A 25,905-nucleotide genomic window follows, 5' to 3' on the forward strand; every position below is an offset into this window, starting at 1 on the left:
TCTGTTCCCCGTTTCTATAATATGTCATTTCAAGAACATTATATAAATGGAAGCACACGGTATGTACCAGGATTTTGTGATCTTGTTTTGGGATTGTTTTGTTCACTCGGCATAATTCTCTGGAGATTCATCTAGGGCATTGCATATATCAATAGTTCTTTCTTTTTTATTACTGAGTAGTATTTCATGGTATTACCACAGGGATACCACAGTTTAACCATTCACATGTTAAACAACATTTGGATTATTTCCTGTTTTTGGCTATTATGACTAAAGCTGCTATAGACATTAAACTACAGGTTTATATGCAAACATAAGTTTTCATTTCCCTGGGATAAATGTCCAGGAGTGCAACTGATAGGTCATATAGTAGTTGCATGTTTAGTTTAAGAAACAGCCAAACTCTTTTCCACAGTGGCTGGACCATTTACATTCCCAACAGCAATGTCTAAGTGATCCAGTTTCGCAACACCTTCGTCAGCATTTGGTGTTGTCACAATGTTTTATTTTAGCCATTCTGATAGGTGTGTAGTGTATCATTATAGTTTTAATTTGCTAATGATGTTGAACACCTTTTTATGTGCTTACTTGCCATCTGTGTCTCCTCTTGGGTGGAATGTCTCTTTGTCTTATTCATTTATTAACTCAATTGTTTGCTTTTTTACTGTTGAGTTTTGAAAGTTCTTTATGTATTGTAGATAACAGCCCTTTGTTAGATATGTGATTGGCAAATATTTTGTCCCACTCCAAGCTTGTCTTTTCATTCTCTTAATAGGATCTTTCACAGAGCAAACATTGTAAATTTTGATGCTCCCTAGCTTCTGTTTTTCCTTGTATGGATCATGCTTTTGGTATTCAGTCTAAGAACTCTTTGAAAAACCCTAGATGTTAAAGAATTTCTCCTTTCTTTCCCCAAAAGTTCAGTTTTATGTCAGGCATTTGAGTTAATTTTGAGTTAATTTTGAAATGAGACTTAAGGTTAATTCTATTATAATTGTTACTTTTGCCTATGGATGTCCAATTGCTGCCACAGAATCACCGTTGAAAAGCTATCTTTCCTCCATTAAATTACCTCTCCACCTTTGTGTGGGTCTATTTCTGGGTTCTCCATTCTGTTCCATTGATCTGTGTGTTTATCCCTCTGCCAATACCATACAATCTTGAATTGGGTCGATGGATTCCTACCACTTTATTCTTTTTTTTTCAGAGTTGCTTTACCTATTCTAATTCCTTTGCCTTTCCATATAAATTTTAGAAAAATAATCTTGCTGGGATTTTGATAGGAATTGTGTTAAACCTGTATTGGAGAGAATTGACATCTTTATTATATTAAGCCTTCCAAACCATGAACATGGTATGCCTCTCCATTTATTTAGATCTTTGATTTCTTTCATCAGTGTTTTGTAGTTTTCAGTATACAAGTCTTACACATGTTTGGTTAAGTTTGCCCTTAAGTATTTCCTTTTAAAAAAGTGTATATGTTGTTGGTAAGAATGTAAAATTGTTCAGCCAATGCGGGAAACAGTTTGGCAGTTCCTCAAAAAGTTAAACATAGAATTACCATATGACCCAGCAATTCCACTCCTAGGTATAAACCCAAAATAAGTGACAAGAGGTACTGAAAAATATATATGTACACACATGTTCATAGCAGCATTATTCACAATAGTCAAAAGGTGAAAACAGTCCAAATGTCCATCAATGGATGGATAAACAAATCATTATACACATATGATAGAATATTATACAGCGACGAAAAAGAATGAAGTGTTGATACATACTACAGTGTTGATAAGCCTCAAAGATATTATGCTAAGTGAAAGAAGTCAGACATAAAAGGTCACATATTTTATGAGTCCTTTAATATGAAATAACCAGAATAGGTAAATTCATAGGGACAGAAAGTAGATTGGTGTTTGCCAGGGAATGGGGGTGGGGGAGGGAAGAATGGATGTGTGGTTCCTTTTGGGGTGATGGAAATGTTTTGGAAGTAAATAGTGATGGTGGTTGGACAACATTGTGAGTGCATTAAATGCTACTGAGTCGTTCACTTTCAAACGGTTAATTTTACGTTATGTGAATTTCGTCACAATTAAAAAGTTACAGTTAAAAAAAGCAATTGTAAATGGTATTATATTTTTAATTTCCGTGTCCAAGTATATAGAATACAATTGATTTTTGTATGTTTATCTTGTAACCTGTGACCTTGCTGAACTGACTTCTTGGTTCTAAGGGATACTTTTTTATAGATTCCTAGGGGTTTTCTACATAGATAATCATGTCATCTGTACATAGAGACTGTTTCATTTATTTCTTTCCCATCTGTATGCCTTTCATTTCCCTTTCTTGCCTCACTACACTGGTTAGAACTTCCAGTACTATGTTGAATAAGAATAGTGAGAGCAGACATCCTTGCCTTGTCCCCAGTTTTAAGGGAAAAGCATTCAGTCTTTTATTATTAAGTATAATGTTAGCTGTACGTATTTTATAGATGCTCTTTATCAAGTTGTTGATGTTCCCTTCTGTTCCTATTTTTCTGAGGAATTTTTTTATCATAAATGGGTATTGAATTGTGCCAAACACTTTTATGCATCTACTGATGTGATCACATGGTTTGTAATAATAGTTAAAATACAGTGGATTACTTTGATTGATGTTCAAGTATTGAACCAGACTTGCAGCTCTGGAATAACCCGCCTTGGTCATGGTATAGAATTCCTTTTATGTATTGCTAAATTCTATTTGCTAGTATTTTTTTAAAGAATCTTTGAATCAATATTCATAAGGGATAGTGGTCTGCAGGCTTATTTTTGTTTGGTTGGTTTTTTCTACTGTGCCTGGTTTTGGTATACTGACTTCACTAGCTTCACAAAATGAACTGGTAAGGGTTACCATAATGCCCCCTGTCTCTGGTAATTTTCTTTGCCCTGAAATCTACTCTATCTAATATTAATAAAGCCACTCATTCTTTCCTTTGATTAATGTTTGCATCATATATCTTTTTCTATCCTTTTATTTTCAAGCTGCTTATATTGTTATAGTTGAAGTGAGTTTCTTGTAGACAGCATAAATAAGGCTGGGTCATGTTTTTAATCCACTCCACCAGTTTCTGTGTTTTAATTGGTGTCTTGAGATCATTTACACTGAATGTACTTATTGATATGTTAGGGCAGCGGTCTCCAGCCTTTTTGGCACCAGGGACAGGTTTCGTGGAAGACAATTTTTCCATGAATGGGTCGCGGATTGTTCAGGTGGTAATGCAAGTGATGGGGGGGATGGTTCAGACAGTAATGGGAATGATGGGGAGCAGCAGATGAAGCTTCACTTGCTGGCCCACTGCTCACCACCTGCTGTGTGGCCCAGTTCCCCAGGGGTTGGGGACGCCTGTGTTAGGGTTTTGGGGTTTTGTTTTTACTTTTGGCTGCGTTGGGTCTTCATTGCTACATGCAGGCTTTCTCTAGTTGCGGCAAGCAGGGGTTACTCTTCACTGCAGTGCGCGGGCTTCTCATTGCAGTGGCTTCTCGTTGCGGAGCATGGGCTCTAGGCGCACTGGCTTCAGTAGTTGTGGCACGTGGGCTCAGTAATTGTGGCTCACAGGCTCTAGAGCGCAGGCTCAGTAGCTGTGGAGCGTGGGGTTAGTTGCTGCGCGGCATGTGGGATCTTCCAGTACCAGGTTTCAAACCCATGTCCCCTGCATTGGCAGGTGGATTCCTAACCACTGCACCACCAGGGAAGCCCCTGTAATTGTTTTAAATAGTACCTCTACACATATTCAGAACCACAACTCACAATATTTTAATTTTTGCTTCAACCATTATGTAAGAAACTCAAGAGAAGGAAACTCGTATTTATCCATACTTTTGCTTACCATGTTATTTTTTTCCTTTCTGAGGTTTCCAAGTTCCTTCTTTTATCATTTCCTTCCTGTTAGGAGAACTTCCTTCAGTCATTCTTTCAGGGTAGGTCAGCTGGCCACAAATTTTCCTAGTTTTCCTTCATCTGAGAATGTCTTGATTTTTCCCTTCATTCTCAAAGGCTATTTTCACTGGATTCTGGGTAGACGGTCCTTTTCTTTCAGCACTTGAAAAATGTGCCACTTCCTTCTGGTCTCCCTGGTTTCTGATGAGAAATCTGGTGTAATTGAAATTGTTTTTCTCCTGTAGGTAAGGTATCATCTCTTACTTGCTGCTCTCAAGAATTTTTGTCTTTAGCGTTCAGAAGTTTGACTACAATGTGTCTGGTGTGGTTTTCTTTGGGTTTATGTTTGGAGTTCACTCAGATTTTTCTTTTCTTTTTAAATGTTAATTACTATTTATTAGACAACAGCTGTATACCAGCCATTGTGCTGGGCATTTTATATACACTATTGCTAATCCCACCCACAAACTTGGGAGTTAGGTGTCTGTTAGGTTAAACCATGTGAGACTGTCATGGCTTCATTAAACTTCTTTCATCTGTAGGTTTGTGGCTTTTGCCAAATTCAGAATGTTTAAACCATTATTTCTTTGGTCACTTTTTCAGCCTGTCCTCTCCCCTCTCCTTCTGAGACTCCCATGACACAAATGTTAGATCTTCTGTTATATCCCCACAGGTCCCTAACGCTCTGTTTTGTTGTTTTTTTTTTTTTTCAGTCTGTTTTCTCTCTGCTTTTCAGACAAGGTTAATTTCTATTGTTCTGTCTCCCAGTTCACTGATTCTTTCCTCTGTTCCCTCCATTCTGCTGTTGGACCCATCCTCTGAGTTTTTAATTTCACTGTAATTTTATCGTATTTTTCAGTCCTAAAGTTTCCATCTAGTTCTTCTTTATATCTTCCGTTTCTTTACTGAGAATGTTTGTGTTTTCATTTGTTTCAAACACATTCCTCATTGCTCACTAAAGCATTTTTATGATGTCCGCTTTAAAATCTTTGTCAAATAATTTTAACATATCTGTCATCGTCTGTTTTGGCATCTACTGATTGTCTTTCTTCATTTAGTTTGAGATCTTCCTGGTTCTTGGAATGATGAGTGATTTTTCAGTTGAAGCCTGGACATTTTGGAAATTATGAGACTCTGGATCTTATTGAAATCTCCTATTTTAGCCGGATTACTCTGAAACCATTCCAGCAGAGGAAGGTGTGGGCCACTGCCTCGATACTGCTAAATGGAGGTAGAAGTTCAGGTTCTCACCCAGCTTCTGGTGTCACCCAAGGGAGGGTCCACCTTGTTACTACGGAGGGGAGGTAGGAGTCTCAGCTTCCCACTAGGTCTCCACAGATACCTCCTTGGCTGGGAGGAGTAGGAATGCCTCATTACTGCCCCCTACATGGCCTTCAATGACACCACAGGGAAGGGTGGCTTTGTTACCACTGGGCAATAAAGTCCTAATCTGTCACTTGGTCTCCTCTGACACCACCCAGCAGGGACAGGGAGGGGCACCTTGTTACTGCCAGACGGGGTTTTAAGTACAGGCTCCTCACATGGTCTCCACTGACACTACTGGGGGGGGGGGGGGAAGGGGAGTGATTGTTACTGCTGGGCGGCTCCCTACTCAGCCTTTTCTGACACTACCCTGGCAATGCTGGTGGGAGAGAGGGTTAGGGTGCCTTGTTACAACCTGGCAAGGGTGGAAGTCCAGGCTTCCCTCTTGAACTTTTGCTGGCTTGGGTGGAGGTGAGCGTTCTAGTTTTTCTCCATGGTGTTAGGCTGGGGTAAAGCACTTATTCTCTAAGTTTTATCTGGCTAGACTGTCCATTTCCCAGTCCTTTGGCTAGAGAGCAGCTTTTCTTGTTTTGTTTGTTTGTGTTTTTCATCTCTGCTCATGCTCATTGGTGCCTTCAGGTTGCTGGCTTCTTCAGCTAGAAGTCTGAGATGCATGAGGCAAAAGAAAATCCAGGGAATTCAGCACCATGTCATGCCTTGGGTCCTAAGGTCTCTAGCTGTTCTGCTTGTTTTATATATTATGTTCAGGGATTTTAGTTGTACTTAACTAAAGGAATAGGGAAGAGTATGTCTATTCCATCTTCCCAGAAGTCAGTCTCCAAATATACTTATATTCTGTTTTTGATCATTTCAATATCCTGAAACCTTAGGGATGTAAATTTGTTTTTTCTGTTCCCATTCATAGTGTATCATTTTCCTTATTATTATCTTTTAAATTTTTAAGTGGAAAACCTGAGAACCTGAATTAGGATCGCTTTCTTCAGAGAGGACTTGCATCTATCTCTGCTGGGAGCCACCAGGCTTACTAACTGGGGACTGTTTTAGTTCTCTTCAAGGGTCCTGGTTTCATACAGAATTCTCAGGTACAGTTTTCCTGTCCTGCAAGGGTGAGTCATCTAATTCTGGGGCTATTATTGGCAAGGATATCTGGGCCATTTGTTTACCATTACTGTCTAGCCTTTCAGCTCACTTTATCTTCTTTCTTTTTGTGGGAGAGGGGCTGGTACAACTTCAAGATTTTCCTTATTTTCTTTCAAGCCCAGAAATGCTTTTCAAAAACTATGTTTGCTATAGTATATCCAGGAGCTGGCTGTATTGTGGTTAGAGGGCCAAAATCACTGGTAGAAATGGAAAATCCTTACATATGACATTTGCTAGTACTACCTGGAAAACAACTGGAAAAAATAGTCATGATTAACAGATTTTTGTTAAAAGGCCAGACATGAAGATTTTATTGTTAATGTTTTAAATTCCTTAATGAAAGCTGTCATTTTAGGTAGGAGAGACAGATTTTAGAATAATATGCAATTTTTAGTACCTACAGCACAACTGAGCCTTGCTTACTATATTACCATAACTGTGTTCTGGGTCACAGACAAACTTGGTCTTTTGGGGAGGAGTTAACAACTATCGAAAACTGGAATACTGGAGGGTATACTTGAAAACAGTGAGGTGTAACAGCTATGAAACATGGTCAAACCTGTAGTCTATGGCTCAGCCTCACGACAGAATTGCAGCTGTAGCTGAAAAGTCCTTTGGTCCTTCTTCCCAAGAGTAAAAACCAAATCTTTGTTTTATGCTGCTGTGGCTTGTTCCCTCTCATTCTAATAACCTGTTTGGAAGGTCCAGCTCACTGCATTCCACAGAGACATAAGAGAATTTTTGATAACCAGTGTTGTTTTATTCATGACTCGTCTTTCTTCCACTTATTCAGTAAGTAAATTTAAGAAGGTGACCATTTCTTGGTAAGCCAAGAATCAAATTTCAGTTTCCAGGAAACACATTTCCCTCATAATCGTGACCCTTCTACTTTAAAATCTTGTTCCAAGGATAGCTCTGTACAAACTTAATTCTTCAGTAAGAACAATAATGATTGCTAATACTTATTATATGCCAGGCTCTGTTCTAAGCTTATATATATATATATATATACACTCCTCAAAACAATCCTAAGACATAGAAATTTGGGCTGTCCTCAGTCTGCAGGCAAGGAAGCTGAGGCACAGTCATATAATCCAAAGTTTCCCAGCTAGAAAGTGCTGGAACTGACAGTCGATCCTCGGCTGTCTGGTTCCAGAGTCTGTGCAGTTATCCTTTAGTATAGATTGGCTATAGACCAAGACCAGATCCAGTATGTGTGATGATGTGAGTCTCTCTAACAAAATGAAATGTAGTATTTTAGTAGGGACTATAGGTGAAACCATAAATACATTTATTCCTCTAAGCACAGTATGCCATCTTTTAAATTTTGAAGTTGTTATAATCAATTGCTTCTGCAGTTTGCTTGCTCTTAGTAAGCTAAGAAAAAATCCCAGAGCAGAGTGATTTACCAGCACCATCCTTAAGTTGCAAATCTACCCTTTATCACAGAGCAAAAATACACTTCAGATCAACTCAATAAAATAACTTTAAGGGTTCACAGAAGGAATACTCACATCTACTTGTCATGCATTCCAATGCCGCAAGGCCCCCTTTTCAATTGTCTAACTCCTATCCTGGCCTTTTTATAGCCTGAAAACAAGGAATCACCCAAGTGAGATACCCCTTCAGAACACTGTTGAAAATATATTAAACAGAGAGATATCCCAGATTCCCGTTCTAAATGTTAAAAATGTATTAGCATATAGAGAAAATATCTGTAGACGTATTCTATTAGGTTCTAATGAGTTTTTGCTTCCCCCTTTTTGATAATGTCTTCAATTTCTTCTGAGACCTTTCCTTTGTAGTCATTTGGTTCTATTGCGTTTAACTTCTTTTGATAGTCCGGTGGCAAACCATTCTCTTTTGCACCCAGGCAAATCACCTAGAAATGGTTAAAATAAACAAAAAACCCTTTAGTTAGGAACATAATTTAATTTAGTACACCACAGCTTTATTTGTAGTATCAAAGTATGAAATATTAGCTTTCCGATAACTCTGGAATAAACAATTCTAGAACAAAATGGAGGGATAGTCATTCCTCTCACAATGAGCATGAAAGTGCAGGGAGTTTTCAAAGCCACAAGATCCACCCTTACGGAAGAGCAATTGTACTCAGTAATATGATTTAAAATGTTTTTATATTAAGAGAAAAACTTATTGTACAGAATTTGCATGATTTTTTAAGAAACAAACACCATTCTCCAAAAAAATTTCCAGTTTACAGGTAGCAGTTGTAGTTGAATCCTGGAGTCTACTCTACCTCTGAATTAGACGTGAGGGAATAAATAGCAAGTGTGTCCAGTGGTACTTCCCAGATCCATACCAGGCTTAATTCCTCTAGGGTCCTTCTAGAAAATTCCAGATTAGGCCCAGGAACTGGGTCACCCTCTCCAGGTATCATGTCCTGACTGGGCCTGCCAACAGGTACCTAAGTTTGGGTTTCTGAAAAGGGATGTTGGACTCTCTATCCTGAATTCTTTTCTGGTGCTTGAGGGAGTGGTATCCCTGATTCTGAAAAGCAGTGTGACTTATTTTTCCCTCCATCTGGAAATGGAAAACATTTCAGCAGTAGGAAATATATTTTTTACCTACAAAAATGAATCTTGGTGTTCATGAAATACTGTTTTATGGAGGAAGAAAAAAATGATTATAAAAGCATGGGTATAGAATAACTCTACAAAAAATACACACATACATGCTATTTTCTACTTTAAAAAAGTAAAAAACATGTCTAGAATTATGACTCAAATACATTTCTACAAGCTTTTTTTCTAATAAATGAAGTTTTAGGGACATATTTCTATCATTATAAATAAATCTGAACATTTAGTTATTCGGTAAATAAATATCATTTTTGTATTAAAAAACATTTTGATTAAAATGAATTGTACATGTAGAATTTAAAACACACAAAACCTTTTAAAAACAAGATATTCTTTAGTTTAGCTCAGTGAAAATTAACAAGGAATCACCAAAAGTCTTTGTAAGTAGTTAGTTAAAAGGATACCTTTTTATACTGGGGTGATGGGGGAACACGCTCATAATTTGTCATCTGATAACTTCGACAGGTTATTTCTTTTCCTTCTTGAGTAGAAACATTAACTTCTATTGGGACATACATTCCACTTTTAACCCCTTCTTGCCTGAAATCAGAACAGTCAAATTTTAATCATACTTGACTTAGCCAAGTTAGTTTACCAGATTAAAAATTTTAACTATTTATGGATGTACTTGCTCCCTGTATATTTTGGGATAGAGCAGAAGTATCACCACATCAAAAGGAAGTTTAGCCTTTCAGTTAGAAAGCTGGAGACTTACTATTACTGGGTATGCTTCTAATAGACCTCTATATTTAGCCTATCTAAAAACATGCTTCAGTGTAGTTATTTCAAGCTTTATAACACTGAAACATTGCTCTCTAGGCTACAAAAACGACTGTGTGCTGACAGCAAGAGAATATCCACCCAGAGAAAAGTAGAGAGGATGGCTCATTCCTGTTTGCAAGTGAAGTAAAGTATTAAGCATGTCAGATGATTGTCTGCTCTTCTCAAATCCTACTCTTCTCTGCCACTTTCTTTGCATTAAATGCTCTGCCACACAACTCTTGAGTTCTATTTATAAAGCGCATCAAAGCATTTCTAATATGTTTTGAAGTTTTTACAAATGATTATTACTGTTTTTACTGATTCAACTGCCACCTTAAAGAATTATTTTTTAAAAACTAATAAAAACTGAGCTTTTGAAATCAATAAAAGTATATAACAATTACAAAAATCTTCATGCCTTCTCACAATATGAAACTACAAAGATATTTTTATTAGAAAACAAATAGAATGAAAATAAGGACTTCCATCAATTATAGAAGAGATTACAAATGTCTCCCCAAATCTCAATCAGAGAGTGTGACCCTTCTAGGCTTTTCTTTTTAGGAATGAACATTATACCTTTTAGGTTAACTCTAAAGTATAAAGAATATGTACGTAGTATATGGTTTTGAAAAACCAACACATATATACACATCCTTGCATATGATCCACTTTCTAAATTAGTAATTATTTAACTTTTAATTAGAAGTCACCTACTTATCTAGAGAACTTAAATTGCTTTTGTTCATTTTCCATACTACTCCCCATACTTCATCGCCAGGACTTTCAAAAATGGTGGCTATACCTCCATGCCAAGTTTCACTAGTTTTGCCTTGGGGATTGCCAAAGTCAAGCTTAAAATCCTACAAAGGAAACCAAAGTGATATGATCAGTATCCACGTGAACCAAAATTTCCTTCTTCAAAATAAAAAAAGATTTACCTTGAACTCCATGCAACTAAAACAAACTTTGAGTTCCTTCTGTTAAAAATACAAAGATAAACAACCAAGGACCCAGATCTCAAGGACTATAATTTTTCATATTTTTCTTTAAAAATGAACTGTATACTGAATATGTACACGTATCTTACCATAAACAAGAGGCTTAAAAGGGAAAATAAATCCCATAATCCTGAGGCCTTAACACAGCTATCTTTATTTTTGAAAACTACTTCCCAGCCCACTTACATAGATTTTAACTTAGAGACAATCATAGTGTACATAATTGTTGAAGCTGGGTGATGGCTACCTAAGGGTTATAACATTCTTCCCACTTTTATGTATGTAAGTGTATCCTATTAGCATTATTTTTTTTGTCCTAAGGGAGCTGGCATTTGAGGGTGATCTGTACACTTATAAATTTAATATTCCTGAATTGTATTAACATATCTATAATAATAAGAGCAGCTAACACTTACTGGAAAATTACTGGGTTCTATACACTGTGCTATGAGCTTTATATGGACTTTTTAAAAATCCTGTCAACAACTTTTTATACCCATTTAACAGAAAGAAAAACTGTGGCTTAAAAAGATTAAGCAACTTGCCTAAGGTCTCACAACTAATAAGTAATGGAGTCAAGGTTTCGAGTTTAGTTTCCTCCCTCACAGAGATGAGTAATCAAAGGACACAGCCAGGAAGATTAAAAACCCTTACTTGGCTGTTTGGTCTAAGAAGATTTCTTTCCATCTTTCCAGAGCTTAGCTTCCTTAATGATTAAAAAAAAAAAAAAAAAAAAAAAGGTTAGACTAGATAATAAATCTAAGGTTTATATTTTATCTCTGTCACCTTTATTTTCTTAAAAACCTGTCAGAATTTCACAAAAAAGGTCGGTTTGAGTGACCCGTACCTTCAATTGGTATACTGGATGTTCTAGGACCAGGTATGCCTGACAGGACATCAGGGGATCTGATAAAAGTTACAACCACACTAGGAACTGGTTGTCTATTGTTAAATCCAATAGACAATTTTCATTCCTTGTCTTGCTCTACTTCTCAGCTGCTTCTGACATCATTAACCACCAGGTCTTGATCTGTCTCCTTTCTTTTAGGCTGTTCCTTGATCTCCTCAATCCCCTTTGCCAACTCCTTCTCCACTACCTGCTCTTTAAATGTTGGAGTTTCTGAGGGCTCAGTTTAGGCCCTTTTCTCTGTTCAGCAGTTTGCTCAGGACAATCTCATCCCCTCCAATGGCTTCAAATACCATCCAATATTCCAGTCGTCTTCTAATCCAGCTCAGATCTCTCCTCTGAGCTTCGAAAATGCTTAGAATATAGTGAGTAGTTAATGAATGTTCACTAGTATTTTTCTGCTCACTTGGATATACAACGAGCATCTCAAACTCAGTACAGCTGACCCTTGAATAACACGGGTTTGAACTACACAGGTCCACGTATACGTGAATTTTTTTCAATAAATATAGCATCTATATTTTCCTTTTACATATCATCAAATTAACTAAGTATGGGGAAAAGTTCGAGTAGAGATTAAAATAGAGAATATGTGGCATCAAAAGAACTCGGGTCTGAGTCCTGATTCTATCCAAACTTTTTCAGCTTCCTGCCCTTGGGTGAGTCATGTATCAATTCCTTTGTTTTTGAGGTAGAGATGGCAGTTCTGATTTTCGGCTGGGTGAAGGGTCGGCACCACTAATCCCGGCATTGTTTAAGGGCCAAATACATGTCCAAACTGAGCTTGATTTTCCCTCCCAAACTAATTCTCCTCTTCTTTTCACAAACATCACCGTCATCTACTCTGTTGCGTCAAAAACCTTAGTCATCCCCATTATCTCCTCTTCCTTTCACAATCAATCACCAAGGCCTAACAGTACTCACTCCTAAATATCTCCCAAACCCAGCTACCCTCCACTGCTACCACTGCAGGGTACCATTATCTTTAGCATGGACTGCTGCAAAAGCTTCCTAACTGGGCTCCCTACATCCACTGCTTCCAATCCATTTTCCATAGCAACCAGAACCAGCTTCAAAGATGTAAATCTGATGTTTCATTTGCTTAAATTTGGCAGAGGTCCTCTCATTGGTCTCAAGATAAAGACCCAAGCCTTCTCTGGCCTCTGTGGTCCTGTAAAATGTGGCCCTTCCCGACCTCTCTAGTCTTCATGCTACACCCTCTCCTCACACACTAGATTCCAGCCACACTAGCTGGAAGGTCCAGCTTTTTTCTTTCCTGAGGTCTTTGGTCCCTGCTGTTCATTCTATCTGTTTGCTTCCCCCCTCCCCAGTCATTCACGTCTCAGTTTAAAAGTCACATTTTCAGGAATGGCTTTACTGAGCATCCCGGTTAGGTCAGGTCCCCAAGTCATACACTTCCATAGCACCTTGAATGGATCCTTTAAAAAAAAAAAAAGATTTCACTTTTTTTTAGAGCAGTTTTAAGTTCAGAACAAAACAGAGAGTAAGGTATAATATATCTCCTTTTAAGACTGACCATACCTGTGACGGAATAATCATTTGCTTGATAGCTCTTTGCTGCATTCCAATTATAAACCATCTGAACTTCTTTCCCACGTTTGGGGAATTCCCTGCCTTATGAGTTTGGGGGCAGACAGTGTTCAGAGCCTGACTCCCATTTTTGAAGTTTCAAATGCCAGAAGTTGGTTCTCCCAGCTTTTCTTGAAGTCAGGGCATGGGCACGTGGCCAAGACTTAGCCAATCAGGACACCCACCTAGGGCTTTGAATTAGAAACTAGTGACCCAGGGCAGCAAAAAAGTCCACCTTGGTGGTGGCAACCAGATTTGGGTTTCAGGAACTTGGAGATGTAGTGACAGTAGCAGGCAGGGTCCAGCGCAGGTGATGCACAATGCAACGTCCATGTTTACCAAGCTTAGCGGCGATGCAACAGTGGCCCCCTGGGCTGGTTCTGTTGGTGTGATACTGGCTGTTTTAGAGCTTCCCTTTTATGCCTGCTTGTTTTGTCAGCTTTGTGGTCCTACCTTCCTGGTCATTCTGTGAGCTCTTCAAACGGCCTTTCAACACATTCTTTTTCTGCTTGAATCAGCCACTTCTGTTGCTTGCTACTAAGAACCCTGACAACGATAGCAGAGACCATGTTTGTTTGGTTCAACAATGTCAAAAGGTTTTGTACATAACTTGTTCGAGTGTCTCTCCTATAGATTGGGAGGTCCTGAAAGCAGCCAACTTTACTCAATCATCTTTGTATCTCCAGGTAAGTGCTGGAAGAATACGCACTAAATGAATAAATGGACGGTACTAAGAGCAATGATTCTTACCAAGGCAAGCGAAGGTTCATCCAGCCACTTGATTTAACTGAGCACGGCCCTTACTGTGAATAAGAAACGGCTCCAGCTTTCAGGACCTCTCAGATCGGGAGCAAAAGGCGGGTAAATGGATTTTTACGAAACCAGGTGACAAGTCCTGGAGCAAAGTGGGGTACAGAACAGAAAGCAACTGATTCCCTGACTTGGGTCAGAGAAGGCTTCTCAGAGGGACCAACCGAATGGATTCTGTGATGATGCCCCTAAATCAGTGGCCAAGGGAGAGGCGCTGGGATCTGGGCAGAACGCGCAGCTCGTGAGAACGCCAGGAGAGAGACCTCAGGGTAGCCTGGGAGGCACAGGTGCCAGAGTAGCACAGCTCAGCAGGGGTCAAGCACAGGGCTGAGGGCGAGAGCGACCGGCCCGGGGTCGTGCAAGGAACCCTGATGTACTTTGAGCAGAAAGAGCTGCATTCCCGGCCCAGTGCTGCCAACAAGCGGCGAAGAGAAAGCGAGTTCTCGAAATCCTGGCTCCCGCATCTGCAGAGGGGGGCAGAGGCCATCGCAGGGGCCGGGAGGAGAGCACTGACCTGCAGGCGGGCCACGCTGCAGAACACGGCCGAGGGGTTTCGGAGGTGGATCCGCTCCGTCAGCAGGTTGCTGCCATAGGCGAAGTAGAGAAAATTCTCCCCTTCCTGGCTCCGGAGGTCCTCGCCGCCTGAGTTCGCCATGTCCCACCGGACGCCTGCACGGACCAGGGATCTGTAGCAGGAGAGTGAGGCGAGGACGAGCATAGCGCGGTGGCCGACGACCCCAGCCCAGGAAGCGCGGCGCCGCGCAGCCTTAGAGCTTAGGGGAAAGGCGGGAAGCTGGGGCCGGGCGAGTCATCTGCGACCACTCTTCTGAATGGCTGCCAGTACCCAACGCTGTGAGTTGCTCCCTCTGATTGGCCAGCCCACCGCCTCCTCTCCGCTCGCTGCTTGGACTTTGCAATACTCTGCCCTGAGGCGACCCAGGGCTGATTCCACATTGGACCCGCTCCTCTGTTGTCCCGCCCCCGTGTTCAAGGCTCCCTCTGATTGGCTCCCTCTTCGCGGGGACGGGTCAGGTCCCCCATTTGTGGGTCGTAGCTCGCCGATTCTGGCCGGATTTTCTTACCTTTGGGTGGCTCCTGCGTGGTTCACTGGCAGTGTGTGCTCTTTAGGGAATTTTTGGTCCGTTTAAGATGAAACAGCAGCTCTGGCCATGCCCCCCACGGTCCATAACTCAGCAGGTCGTCCCTGTCCCGCTCTCTGCTTTTGGAGTCGGGACGTATATTCACCCCCACACGCTGGTACCCGCACCCCTAGCCCTGATCACCTCCCTGATACCTTTTCTAAGGACGCTTGGCTTCCTGGAAAAGCTCCTCTGAGTGTCAGGGGCTCCCTTCCCTGGTGGAAGTAGCGTGCAGCGTTCAAATCACGACGCTTGCTGTTTACTTGGAAGCCTAACCTCCGGCACTTCTCGTCTCTGGTTCCTCTTTTTTTTTTTTTTTTTTTTTGGTTTTCTTTTTAAACATCTTTATTGGAGTATAATTGCTTTACAACGTTGTGTTAATTGCTGCTGTATAACAAAGTGAATCAGCTATACGTGTACATATATCCCCATATCTCCTCCCTCTTACATATCCCTCCCTCCCACCCTCCCTATCCCACCCCTGTAAGTGGTCACAAAGCACCCAGCTGATCTCCCTGTGCTATGCGGCTGCTTCCCACTAGCTATCTATTTTACATTTAGTAGTGTATATATGTCCATGCCACTCCCTCACTTCGTCCCAGCTTACCCTTCCCCCTCCCCGTGTCCTCAAGTCTATTCTCTATGTCTGTGTCTTTATTCCGGTCCTGCCCCTAGGTTCTTCAGACCATTTTTAGATTCCATATATATGTGTTAGCATACAGTATTTGTTTTTCTCTTTCTGACTTACTTTACTCTGTATGACAGTCTCTAGGTCCATCCACCTCACCACAAATAACTCAATTTCGTTTCTTGTTATATCTGAGTAATAGTCCATTGTATATATATGCCACATCTTCTTTATCCATTCATCTGTCGATGGACACTTAGGTTGCTTCCATGTCCTGGCTATTGTAAATAGAGCTGCAATGATCTGGTTCCTCCTTTAAAATAGAGATTATAAGATGTTATGATCACAATTACATAAGTTATGATCACCTATCTCCTAGGGTTGGTGTAAGTATTAAAAGTAACTTTGTTAATGTTAATTAGGTGTAAAAGCTCTGGTGTAAAGATATAGAAGTACTGTATAATAACAATGACATAAAAACTCTATATTGTTAACTTTGAAATGAAAATATTAATATGAACTCAGGGCCTAGAAGCAATGACCATCCTTGGCACCCAGATGTTGATCTCTAAATACCACTTTTCCACTAAAAGGTACCAGGGCTCCTTGGAGAAATGGCTGATGTCAGTCGGGTCAAGAGCTGAGAAATAACAGGAGCACTTAGAACATCATGTGACAGAAAGTCAGGAGGTATTAAAAAACAAGATCCTTTGAAAAGAACACAGAAGCTAGCTTGAAGGAATGCCCGCTGGCCAAAGTTAGAACAATTTGAGCATCAAAATTAATAACCGCAATTTATTTAAAATGTCAAACATAAAATTCATTTCCACTAAAGTGTAAAGCAAATCTAAAAAAACAACAGTTTTTAAAAACTTCCTTTGCCATACTACTGGCAGTGACTATCACGCCAACTCTTTACTCTGAAAAGTGGTAATTTAAGAAAATTACCATTTATCCTGCTTTTCTAGCTGCAGCTGTATTTCAGGGTAACCAAATGGCCCCAGTTGATGAGGAAACTGTTCTCTTTACAAAAACATGCCAGCTAAATAATGTAAAATGAAGGACAGAATTAGAAATTCACCATTTTGCAGTCCCTAGTGGAATAACTGATCCATGCCAGGATCATCAATGTGACCAACTGGTGAGAGTGAGATAGGGAACAGGATATTCACATAGAGCCAGGGATTATGTGCCAATCATCAGGGAAATCCATAATGACAATGGAGAAATCTGGCCGCTTGCCACCTTAACCTAGATCGATCTTATCAGTAAAATGGACCAACCTGACATTATGTGTCTCCTGATGTGATACAGTATGAAGCACCAGCTTCATTTGAGAAGTATTGTTTCCGAAAATCTTTAACCTCAGTATAATCAAGCAGGAACTACAAGGATAGAAGTAGACAATCAGAAAAATCCAGAACAAATGGTGAGACATCCTGCAGAACAAATGGCTCAATTTCTTAAATTAACTCAGTGCCATAAAAAAAAAAAAAGAAAGAAAGAAAGAAGAAGAGAAATAAAGCAGTACTGAGGGAGGGCTGTTTTGATTAAAAGAAACCTAAGAAACGTCGTAACCAAATACAATGGCTTGTCCTCGGTTCTGATTTAATAAACCAGATATAAAAGATATTTTGTGAGCAATTGGAGAATCTGAATACAGACTAAAACATTAGATGATATTACACAGTTGTTTTTTTAATTAGGTATGATAATGGCATTGTGCTTATGTAGAAAAATCTCTTTTTAGATACACATATTGGTGTATTTAGGGGTAAAATGTTTGCTATCTATACTTTTAAATAATTCAGAAAAATTAAAATATGGAAAGTGTTAAATGTGAAACTGAGTACATATATGGATGCTTGTTTTATTATTTTCTATGTATTTGAATATTTTCATGTTAAAAATTCAAAAAAGAAAAATGGTGATATAGGTAAAGCACTTGACATAGTAAGCATTCAATAATAAATTTGTTTTTGTATAATCTGCAAATAGGAAGGTTCATACCTTCTCCTGACCCCCAAACATTAAGGCAGAACTTGACATACATACTTGGTCATTTCAGTAAGCAAGTTGCCTTCCTTGACAAGATAGCCCTCTATTGCACCATGAATTCCCAAGGTCTCTGCTTCGGAGCACTACCATTTAAAACATGCGTCTGTGTTTTAAACTGCTTTCAACATTTAAAATGTATTTATTATTTAATTAATTATTTTTAAGGTATTTTACTTCTTTTCTCTTCCTACACTTCTCACTAATTGCTTAATTTTATGGAGACTGATTTTTCTCAACACTATTCTGTGAAAATTTTCTGAAGTTAAACATTGATGTTTCCTCAGACACGGATAATCTTTTCTTACCCCAGTGAAGCATTTTATTTAGCTTCCCCATGTTGGTTGCCATGTACTGACCCCTGTTGGCCAACAAGAATCAGTAGGTAACAACAGGTTTTGTCTTTTCAAATTTAACCAAAATAGATAACCAACAAGGAGCCACTGTATAGCACAGAGAACTATACTCAATATTTTGTAATAACCTATAAGGGAAAAGAATCTGAAAAAGAATAGATATATATGTATGTATAACTGAATCACTTTGCTGAACACCTGAAACTAACACAACATTGTAAATCAACTATACTTCAATAAATATTTTTTTTAATTTTAAAATTAAGAAAAGATTTTAAACTTTTTTAAGAAAGCAAAGCACGGGGCTTCCCTGGTGGCGCAGTGGCTGAGAGTCCGCCTGCCGATGCAGGGGACACGGGTTCATGCCCTGGTCCGGGAAGATCCCACATGCCGCGGAGCGGCTGGGCCCGTGAGCCATGGCCGCTGAGCCTGCGCGTCCGGAGCCTGTGCTCCGCAACGGGAGAGGCCACAACAACAGTGAGAGGCCCGCGTACCGCAAAAAAAAAAAAAAAAAATAGCACACTTAGGAAAAAAAGAACAAATTTAACCAAAGCCTGGTTAATATTAGTTAACATTCATTAAGTGCTTATTAAATGCCGGTCTAAACTCTTACATATATTAGTTCATTTAATCCTGAAAGTGGTCCTATGCAGAAGTTACTAATATATCCTCATTTTACAGTTGAGGAAACATATGTGCAGTAGGTCAACTAAATTTCCCCAGGCTGTAGTTAGCGATGACTGAAGCAGAGATTAAGCAATCTGATTCTAAAGTCATCACTGGGTGTTGCTTCCCAAATTTCTCACATTGTAAAGCCCTCATGGTCTAGATATAACTGGTTATTAATAGCTCGCTTTCAAGTACAATCTCTATCATATCTATAAGGACACTATGAAATAATAGTACTAGCATTCAATTACTTGATAATAAAGGTAATGAGGTCAGATTTCCTCTAAATGCCATCTTTTAATCCAGTGGACTTAAAGTTTTTGGTTGTATCATTAAAATTTTTGAGCACATATTCTCTATATATAATAATATATATAAAACTATATATATGATATAATATCCACAAAATAGAAATTTAATCTGGACTCTGCTTTTCTGTGGAGATGGGTTAAGGGTGAGAATCACATGAAGACAGCACAGACGTGGGTTTGGGGAGTGGTGAGTAGTTCAATTTCAATAGAGCAATGGATTTATATCAGGAAATGGGAGACAAGTCTGGAAGGAGATTAGCATAGTTGATGGGAGGGCCTTGAATTTTCACTCAGAAGTTCATACTATTTGGTGGTCAAAGGGGAGACTTTTTTTTTGCTTTTGAGCCCTCTCCTGCACCTTTGGAAACTCCTTCTTGTGGCTGTGTGTAGGATGGCCTGGGAGTGGGTAGGATGGGGAGATGGCTGAGTGCTGGATATAAGTTCACTGCAGTAGGCAAGGTCATGAAAGCCTGAACTGGGGCAGTAATTATGTAGGGGAAATGAAGGGATGCAAGGGGGTAAAGACATAGTCTTTTAATTTTTAAAAAAATTTTTTTTTAAAAATTTTTTAAAAAAAAAAATTTTTAATTTTAGGTCAATATCTAGAGATCTCATGTCACATGGATAAAAAGAGGTTAATGACTAAATAAATTGCCTAAACAGAAAATGGATGCAGCAAATACATTTCCAAGTTGGCCTACCTCTCAACGCATCAATCAGATAATTAGGTCAGATCAACTCAACCTTGCTCTATGGAAGGATATGATCTCATTCTGCAGGCCCCAAAGCTGTAGAATCTTACGATGCCTATCTGGATGTTCCCTCTTTGCTCTTTGAGATGTCAGTGGATACAAGAACATTTCCCTAATCTGGCATTGAAGAAGGTCTCACATATGTTCTAGGATAATGATCTGTTAGATCCTACTGCCAACCTTAAATCAGTTACAGAAGGTCGTGGAAATATACAGCAATTCAGCTATCTCCATGTTACTTACCACAGGTATATTAGATCCAGAGGACCCATTCTCAAGATTTACTACTGTTAATGTTAAAGTCTGACAAACTGCAGCATAATATATTCATTTTCTCAGCTTATATGTCCATGTTATTTCTAACACTTTAAATTCAGCTGAAATTAAAATGTAAAAAAAAATTTTGCTGCATGTGTTTACTGTTAATAATAGGAGTAATCTAAGTAATAACATTTTAGAATGTAGATTTACTTAAATGAAAATCCCAATGTTTCCCTTGGTGATAGACCTCATTCTTTTCTTCCTAGAAAGAAATTTAAACTTAGAAAACTCTTAATACCATGCACAGTAATTAGATGAGAGCCCAGCTTTTCTTAATGTCCCCATAAGAAGACTGACTTTGGACTGAGGCCTAGGTTAAGCATTTGGAAACATTTTTGGAAAGTGAGAACTATGCTTGGGTTCTCTGCTCCATTAACGTTCTTGGATTTCACGTTTTCAGTCTATTCAACAATATTTAATTGATAATTAACTCTTCTCAGAGACATATATGCAAGTGAAGCTGGTTTACCTGACTATAATACAACTCTGGATATTTCAAAATCTTTCCAGAAGAGCTGATCTAGTGCTGGTGTCAACCTTTTTTCTTCTTTATTATTTCTGCTTTCACATGGGACCCACACATTCCAATAATAGAGCTACCAAAAGGCATCTCTACTTATTGTCTTTGTTAAACGCTTATTGGCTGAGAAGACAACAGACACTCTATACAGCTGAGTAACACAAACTCAAATGGCTCACTGGAAATGAACGGTATTCATGGGAGAAATAGGTATGTTTTGTGTATAGAGAAGAAACTTGCTTCAGTAAGTCATTCTCTAAGCTTCCTGTGGGTAGTGCATTTTATATGCATGTTTTCCCAATGCATAAAAACTATGTCTCAAGCTAGCTAAATCATATGAACTGTGTGATTTGCCTTATGGTGCCACAAAATTGCAGTAGCAAAACTTTATTTCCATGACCCAACAATTCCACTCCAGGGTACATACCCAAATGAATTGAAAACAGGTATTCAAATACATGAACCTTCATAGCAGTACTATTCACAATAGTCAAAAGGTGGAAACAACCCAAAGTCCATCAAGGGATAAATGGATAAACACATGGTGATATATCCATACAGTGGGAAATCATTCAGGTGCTACCAAATGTAAAATAGATAGCTAGTGGGAAGCAGCAGCATAGCACAGGGAGATCAGCTCGGTGCTTTGCGACGCCCTAGAGGAGTGGGGTAGGGGGGGTGGGAGGGAGGTTCAAGAGGGAAGGGACATGGGGATATATGTATGCATATGGCTGATTTGCTGTTTTGTGCAACAGGAACTAACACAGTATTGTGAAGCGATTATACTCCAATAAAGATGTATTAAAAAAAAAAGGAATGATGTAGATGTTACATCCACATGCTACAATGTGGGTAAATCTTAAAAAACATTATGGTAATTGAAAGAAGCCAGATACAAAAGGTCACATATTGTATGATTCCATTTATATGAAATAGGTAAGTCCACAGAAACAGAAAGGTGATTGGTGGTTACCAGGGCTGCGGGGAGAGGGGAATGGGGAGTAACTTAATGGGTATGAGGTTTTATTTTGGAACTGTCTTGTAACTAGAAAGAGGTGGTTGCATAACATTGTGAATGCACTGGATATTACATGCCACTGAAATGTTCATTTTGAATGGTTAATTTTATGTTATGTGAATTTTACCTCAATAGAAAATATAGAAAAATAAAAACTTTATTTCCAAGGGTTTCTAATTAGTGGTTGTGAGAGGTAGCAGCAGAATATTGGTAGGTAACTTGGACATCAAATTCCTTTGATTTGAAGTGGGGTTGAAGAGGTTAAAGGATTTGTCATGTCTCCCTAATAAGTCACTCCCATTCCCATATGCACTGCACTCAAGGAATGCAAGGCCCTTACTATTTTGAAAGGGATGGTGCCAGAACCCTTGCCCCTAGTAGGTAGTCAGTGGATGCTGTGGGAAGGGAAAGTCAGTCACTACTAATATGCTGCCCCTTCCCTGGAGTATCCTTCTTAGCGTGTCCACTGCTCTATTAACAATGTGGAGTGTTTGAGAATAACAAGTATACTTGAACAGCAATATTCCCCAAAGTATGCTCTGTGGGACATCAACCCCATCAGATTGTCTTGCATTCAAAAACATCTTCTGGTGAGAGTAGCATCAACATATATACACTACCGAATGTAAAACAGCTGGCTGGTGGGAAGCAGCATCACAGCACGGGGAGATTGGCTCAGTGCTTTGTGATGACCTAGAGGGTGGGATAGGAAGGATGGGAGGGAGGCTCAAGAGGGAGGGGATATGGGGACATGTGTGTGCATATGGCTGATTCACTTTGTTGTGCGACAGAAACTAACACAGTATTGTGAAGCAATTATACTCCAACACAGATTAAAAAAAAAAAAACAAAACAGCTTCTGTGGTCAAATGAGCTGGAAACCACTATATTCTATATTTCCTCCTGGAGATCCATGATGTCTGCTACCACACAAAGAAATCTGAGGGCTGCCTGTAGTAAAGAAACCTTGTGAGCTCTGTTTACTCCTGACTTTCCCAAACCTTCTCTGTCACAGAACCCCTTTGAAGTGGACAGCATAGTACTGAGAGTGTGGGAAATGCTGCTCTGTGTTAATAATAGTCTGGCCTTGATTTGTTTAGGATGATTGTTCAGTTCTTGAAAAATCATATTAAATAAAATCCTAAATTATCCAGAAAATTGAAGACAAGCAGTGGTATGTCAGCTAGAAAGGGAAGATTCTAAATCTTTGTACTGCTCTGGTTTACCACTGCCTGGCTCAGCAGGTGATAACCCTTTCTCCTGGGACTGACTCAGCGAAACGTTGCATGGCTTTGCTGGTTAAACACCTGAGAATCAGTCTGAAACTGCAGTTATGTATAAAAATACTCATCAACCATCAACCTCTATTAAATGCAGTAATGGCTGCAAGCTGTTGGAAATAAGAATTTGATGGCAAGGCTGAGTGCAAACGTGATAGAATCCAAAATTCTCAATTAAACTGGAAAGAGATTTGACTCGTTGGCTCTTTCGATTTCCCATCCTTCTTACTTTGTTCCTTGTTCATTCCTTTAAGATTGTCAAAGCAGTTTACAGGCTTAATAGAACAGGTGAGACAACTGCATGGAAATTATCTAATCAGCATTGGTAACAGCGGCAGGTGTTGTTAGGCCAGTAGCTTCTTGAGACAAAATGCTTGAGCTTAGTCATTAAAACATTTTACGAAGTGTCAGTATTGATTCATGTTTTCTGCTGCAAATAAGAGTTCTTTCTAAATTCCAATTTGGAGGAATCTGTGGACTTAGCAAGTTCTACTCCCTGGTGTAATGTGATTTTCCATGCTGTCAAGTAATTAAAAATTTTCTCTCTATATAATCACTAATGAACTGATGATGACCAATTTGGTTATTATATTTGGCGGTTCCAAGTCCTTCTGCCAGTCTGGTGTACAATATCTGATGGGTTCCTAAGCTACTCCAAAGTGAGCAAATAACAGTAAACACTGGTCTGGCAACGAACAAGGTGTGTTTTCTGGGTTCTCAGCCAGGTGTCAGAGAGGAAGGTTTAGTGGTAATAGGGAGACCATTTTTAGGAAGACTATCTTCCATCTGTCTTAGAAATTACAATAAATTAAAATATTTCTGAGGAAGAAACTTAAAATACATCTTTTTTTCCTTGAATTCATTTCAACCACTCTGTCAAAAATAATCTCTTCTCTATAATTGTTTTGCATCTAACTTTGCCAACCGGTCATTGCCTAGGGAACAAAAGCAAAAATAAACTCAAAAGATTGAAACCCAGCAAAATATTGATTAATATTTATATTAGCAAATTAGGATTAGATTGGAGTGAAAAGAATCCTGCTAAAAATAAGACCTGTGAATTTGGGGCTGCATTCAAAGACTTTTCCTACATTCCTTTCCTGGAAAAACTCTTATTTGTTCTTCAAGATCAAACAAATGTTACTTCCTTTATCAAACCATCCCTAACTTCCAGGTAGATACAGTCCTCTATACTTATAATACTGGAATTATTCCTTTACTATTGCACTAAAACCATTGTAATTACTTGTTAACATGCTTCCCTCCCCCTACTAGACTAGGATGCCCATAGAGGGCAGGAATTATCATTCATTCAGCACAAATTTATTGAGTGATACTCAATAAATATATGTGCCAGCAGGCCATTTTGCCACTCCTCAAGAACATAGTATTCATCTTTTTATTCCCAACACTTAGTACGTGCCGGTCCCATTATTATTATTTTTTTTTTGGCGGTACGCGGGCCTCTCACTGCTGTTGTCTCTCCCGTTGCAGAGCACAGGCTCCAGATGCGCAGGCTCAGCAGCCATGGCTCAGGGGCCCAGCCGCTTCGCGGCACGTGGGACCTTCCCGAACCGGGGCACGAACCCGTGTCCCCTGCATCGGCAGGCGGACTCTCAACCACTGCGCCACCAGGGAAGCCCCCGGTCCCATTATTGAGTAGGCACTCAATAATGAGTTGCTAAATAATTGAATAACTGAGTGAAAGGATGAATGAATGAATTGAATGTATTGTGTAATGTAGAAAAGGTACCAGTTTTGCAATACAGTTTAAGTTTCCCAGTTTGCAAACAGAATCAGTACAAAGCGAAGTTAAGCTCCCAAGGAGAGCAGGAACTGTCATTCTGTAAGGAGACACAGTGATTCAATTCCTGGTGGGCCTTTAGGGTTTAAAGAGACCAAGGCTATAAGGTGGTATAACTGGGAGAGGGCAGCCTTAACCTGGCCTCTTCTATGTGCTGGAGCTCCACCTTGTTCTGTGATAAAGATTGATAGCTGGCTAAGTCAGGAGAATTCCCAGGGCTCCCTTGCTAATAACCAGAGAGGAGGGGCAGAGGGAAAATGGACCAAGGATGAAAGAATAATACAAATGAGATATTTAAAAGACTGTAGGGCTTTCCCTTTACTGCAATATGCTTGTGGCAGAATCCATAAGGCCTGTCGATTTTTCTCTTATAATATTTCCCTCTGATAGTCTATCCCTCTTCATAAATAATATGTTAGGCTCTATACAGCTGTGGCTAATCATTCTTGACAGCAGGGAGTACTTTCCCAAGATGAACCTGAGCCATCCTCAGCCCTGAACTCACTCATTAGCAGTTTGACCAAACAGGCAGTCTCTGGGGCTGGCTCAGACAGGCTGCAATGCCTCTGAATTTCACACTTGAGATGAAGGGTCAGTGCATGGGGGCTGATCTAGTTCCAATATCAAGTGTGATTTCTGTGGTTGCGTTTGGCATAAAGGAAGAGAGGCACGAAAGGGAATCATTAATCTTACTTGTGTTCCTAGTAGATTCCCTTGCCTATTTTCTGCCTGTCTCTTCTGCCAGTCTCATCAAGCTACCTCATGGTCAGCAAATAACATGACTTGTATTTTAATCTTAAGAGAAAATAGAGACCATCAGGCACCTACCTTTTCTCCTTTCCATATCATGCCTGTCCTCACCCATCATTCTCCACTTTCTGTCTCAGAGAAAGAGGGAGTGTTCGTTTTCTATTGCTGTGTAACAAGTCATCCCTAGATTTAGTAGCTTAAAAGTATGCTTATTATCTCAGAGGTCCCATGAGTCAGGAATTTTGAAGTAGCTTAATTGGGAGAGCCTGGCTCAGGGTCCTTCATGA

The 25,905-nt window shown here is 39.5% G+C and overlaps 1 protein-coding gene and 1 long non-coding RNA gene across 4 annotated transcripts in view; both read right to left on the minus strand.

Moving 5' to 3' along the window:
- Positions 1-6,623: 6,623 nt before the first annotated feature.
- Positions 6,624-15,250, minus strand: GGCT (gamma-glutamylcyclotransferase). 3 transcript variants are annotated; one of them, XM_019926043.3, is made up of 5 exons: positions 15,098-15,250; positions 14,530-14,701; positions 10,425-10,570; positions 9,350-9,485; positions 6,624-8,224 (listed from the first exon to the last, which is right to left on the minus strand). In XM_019926043.3, exons 2-5 carry the CDS (start codon positions 14,668-14,670, stop codon positions 8,081-8,083), a joined length of 567 nt encoding a protein of 188 aa, XP_019781602.1. In that variant the 5' UTR covers positions 14,671-14,701; positions 15,098-15,250; the 3' UTR covers positions 6,624-8,080. The 3 variants fall into 3 exon arrangements, 2 of the variants coding, with proteins under 2 accessions (XP_019781602.1, XP_004328119.1); XM_004328071.4 differs by lacking the exon at positions 15,098-15,250 and having other exon boundaries at positions 14,530-14,865; XR_012334024.1 differs by lacking the exon at positions 15,098-15,250 and having other exon boundaries at positions 8,088-8,224; positions 10,513-10,570; positions 14,530-15,031.
- A 359-nt stretch (positions 15,251-15,609) lies between these two features.
- The window catches only part of LOC109549318 (uncharacterized), a 66,191-nt gene continuing 55,895 nt past the window's right edge, over positions 15,610-25,905 (minus strand). Inside the window, exons 5-6 of the long non-coding RNA XR_002175588.3 lie at positions 17,066-17,167; positions 15,610-16,095 (exon numbers count right to left, since the gene is read on the minus strand). This is a non-coding gene — a long non-coding RNA (uncharacterized lncRNA). The remainder of the gene's footprint in view (positions 16,096-17,065; positions 17,168-25,905) is intronic.

This window comes from Tursiops truncatus, chromosome 9, assembly GCF_011762595.2.
Source record: "Tursiops truncatus isolate mTurTru1 chromosome 9, mTurTru1.mat.Y, whole genome shotgun sequence".
NCBI lineage: Eukaryota > Metazoa > Chordata > Mammalia > Artiodactyla > Delphinidae > Tursiops > Tursiops truncatus.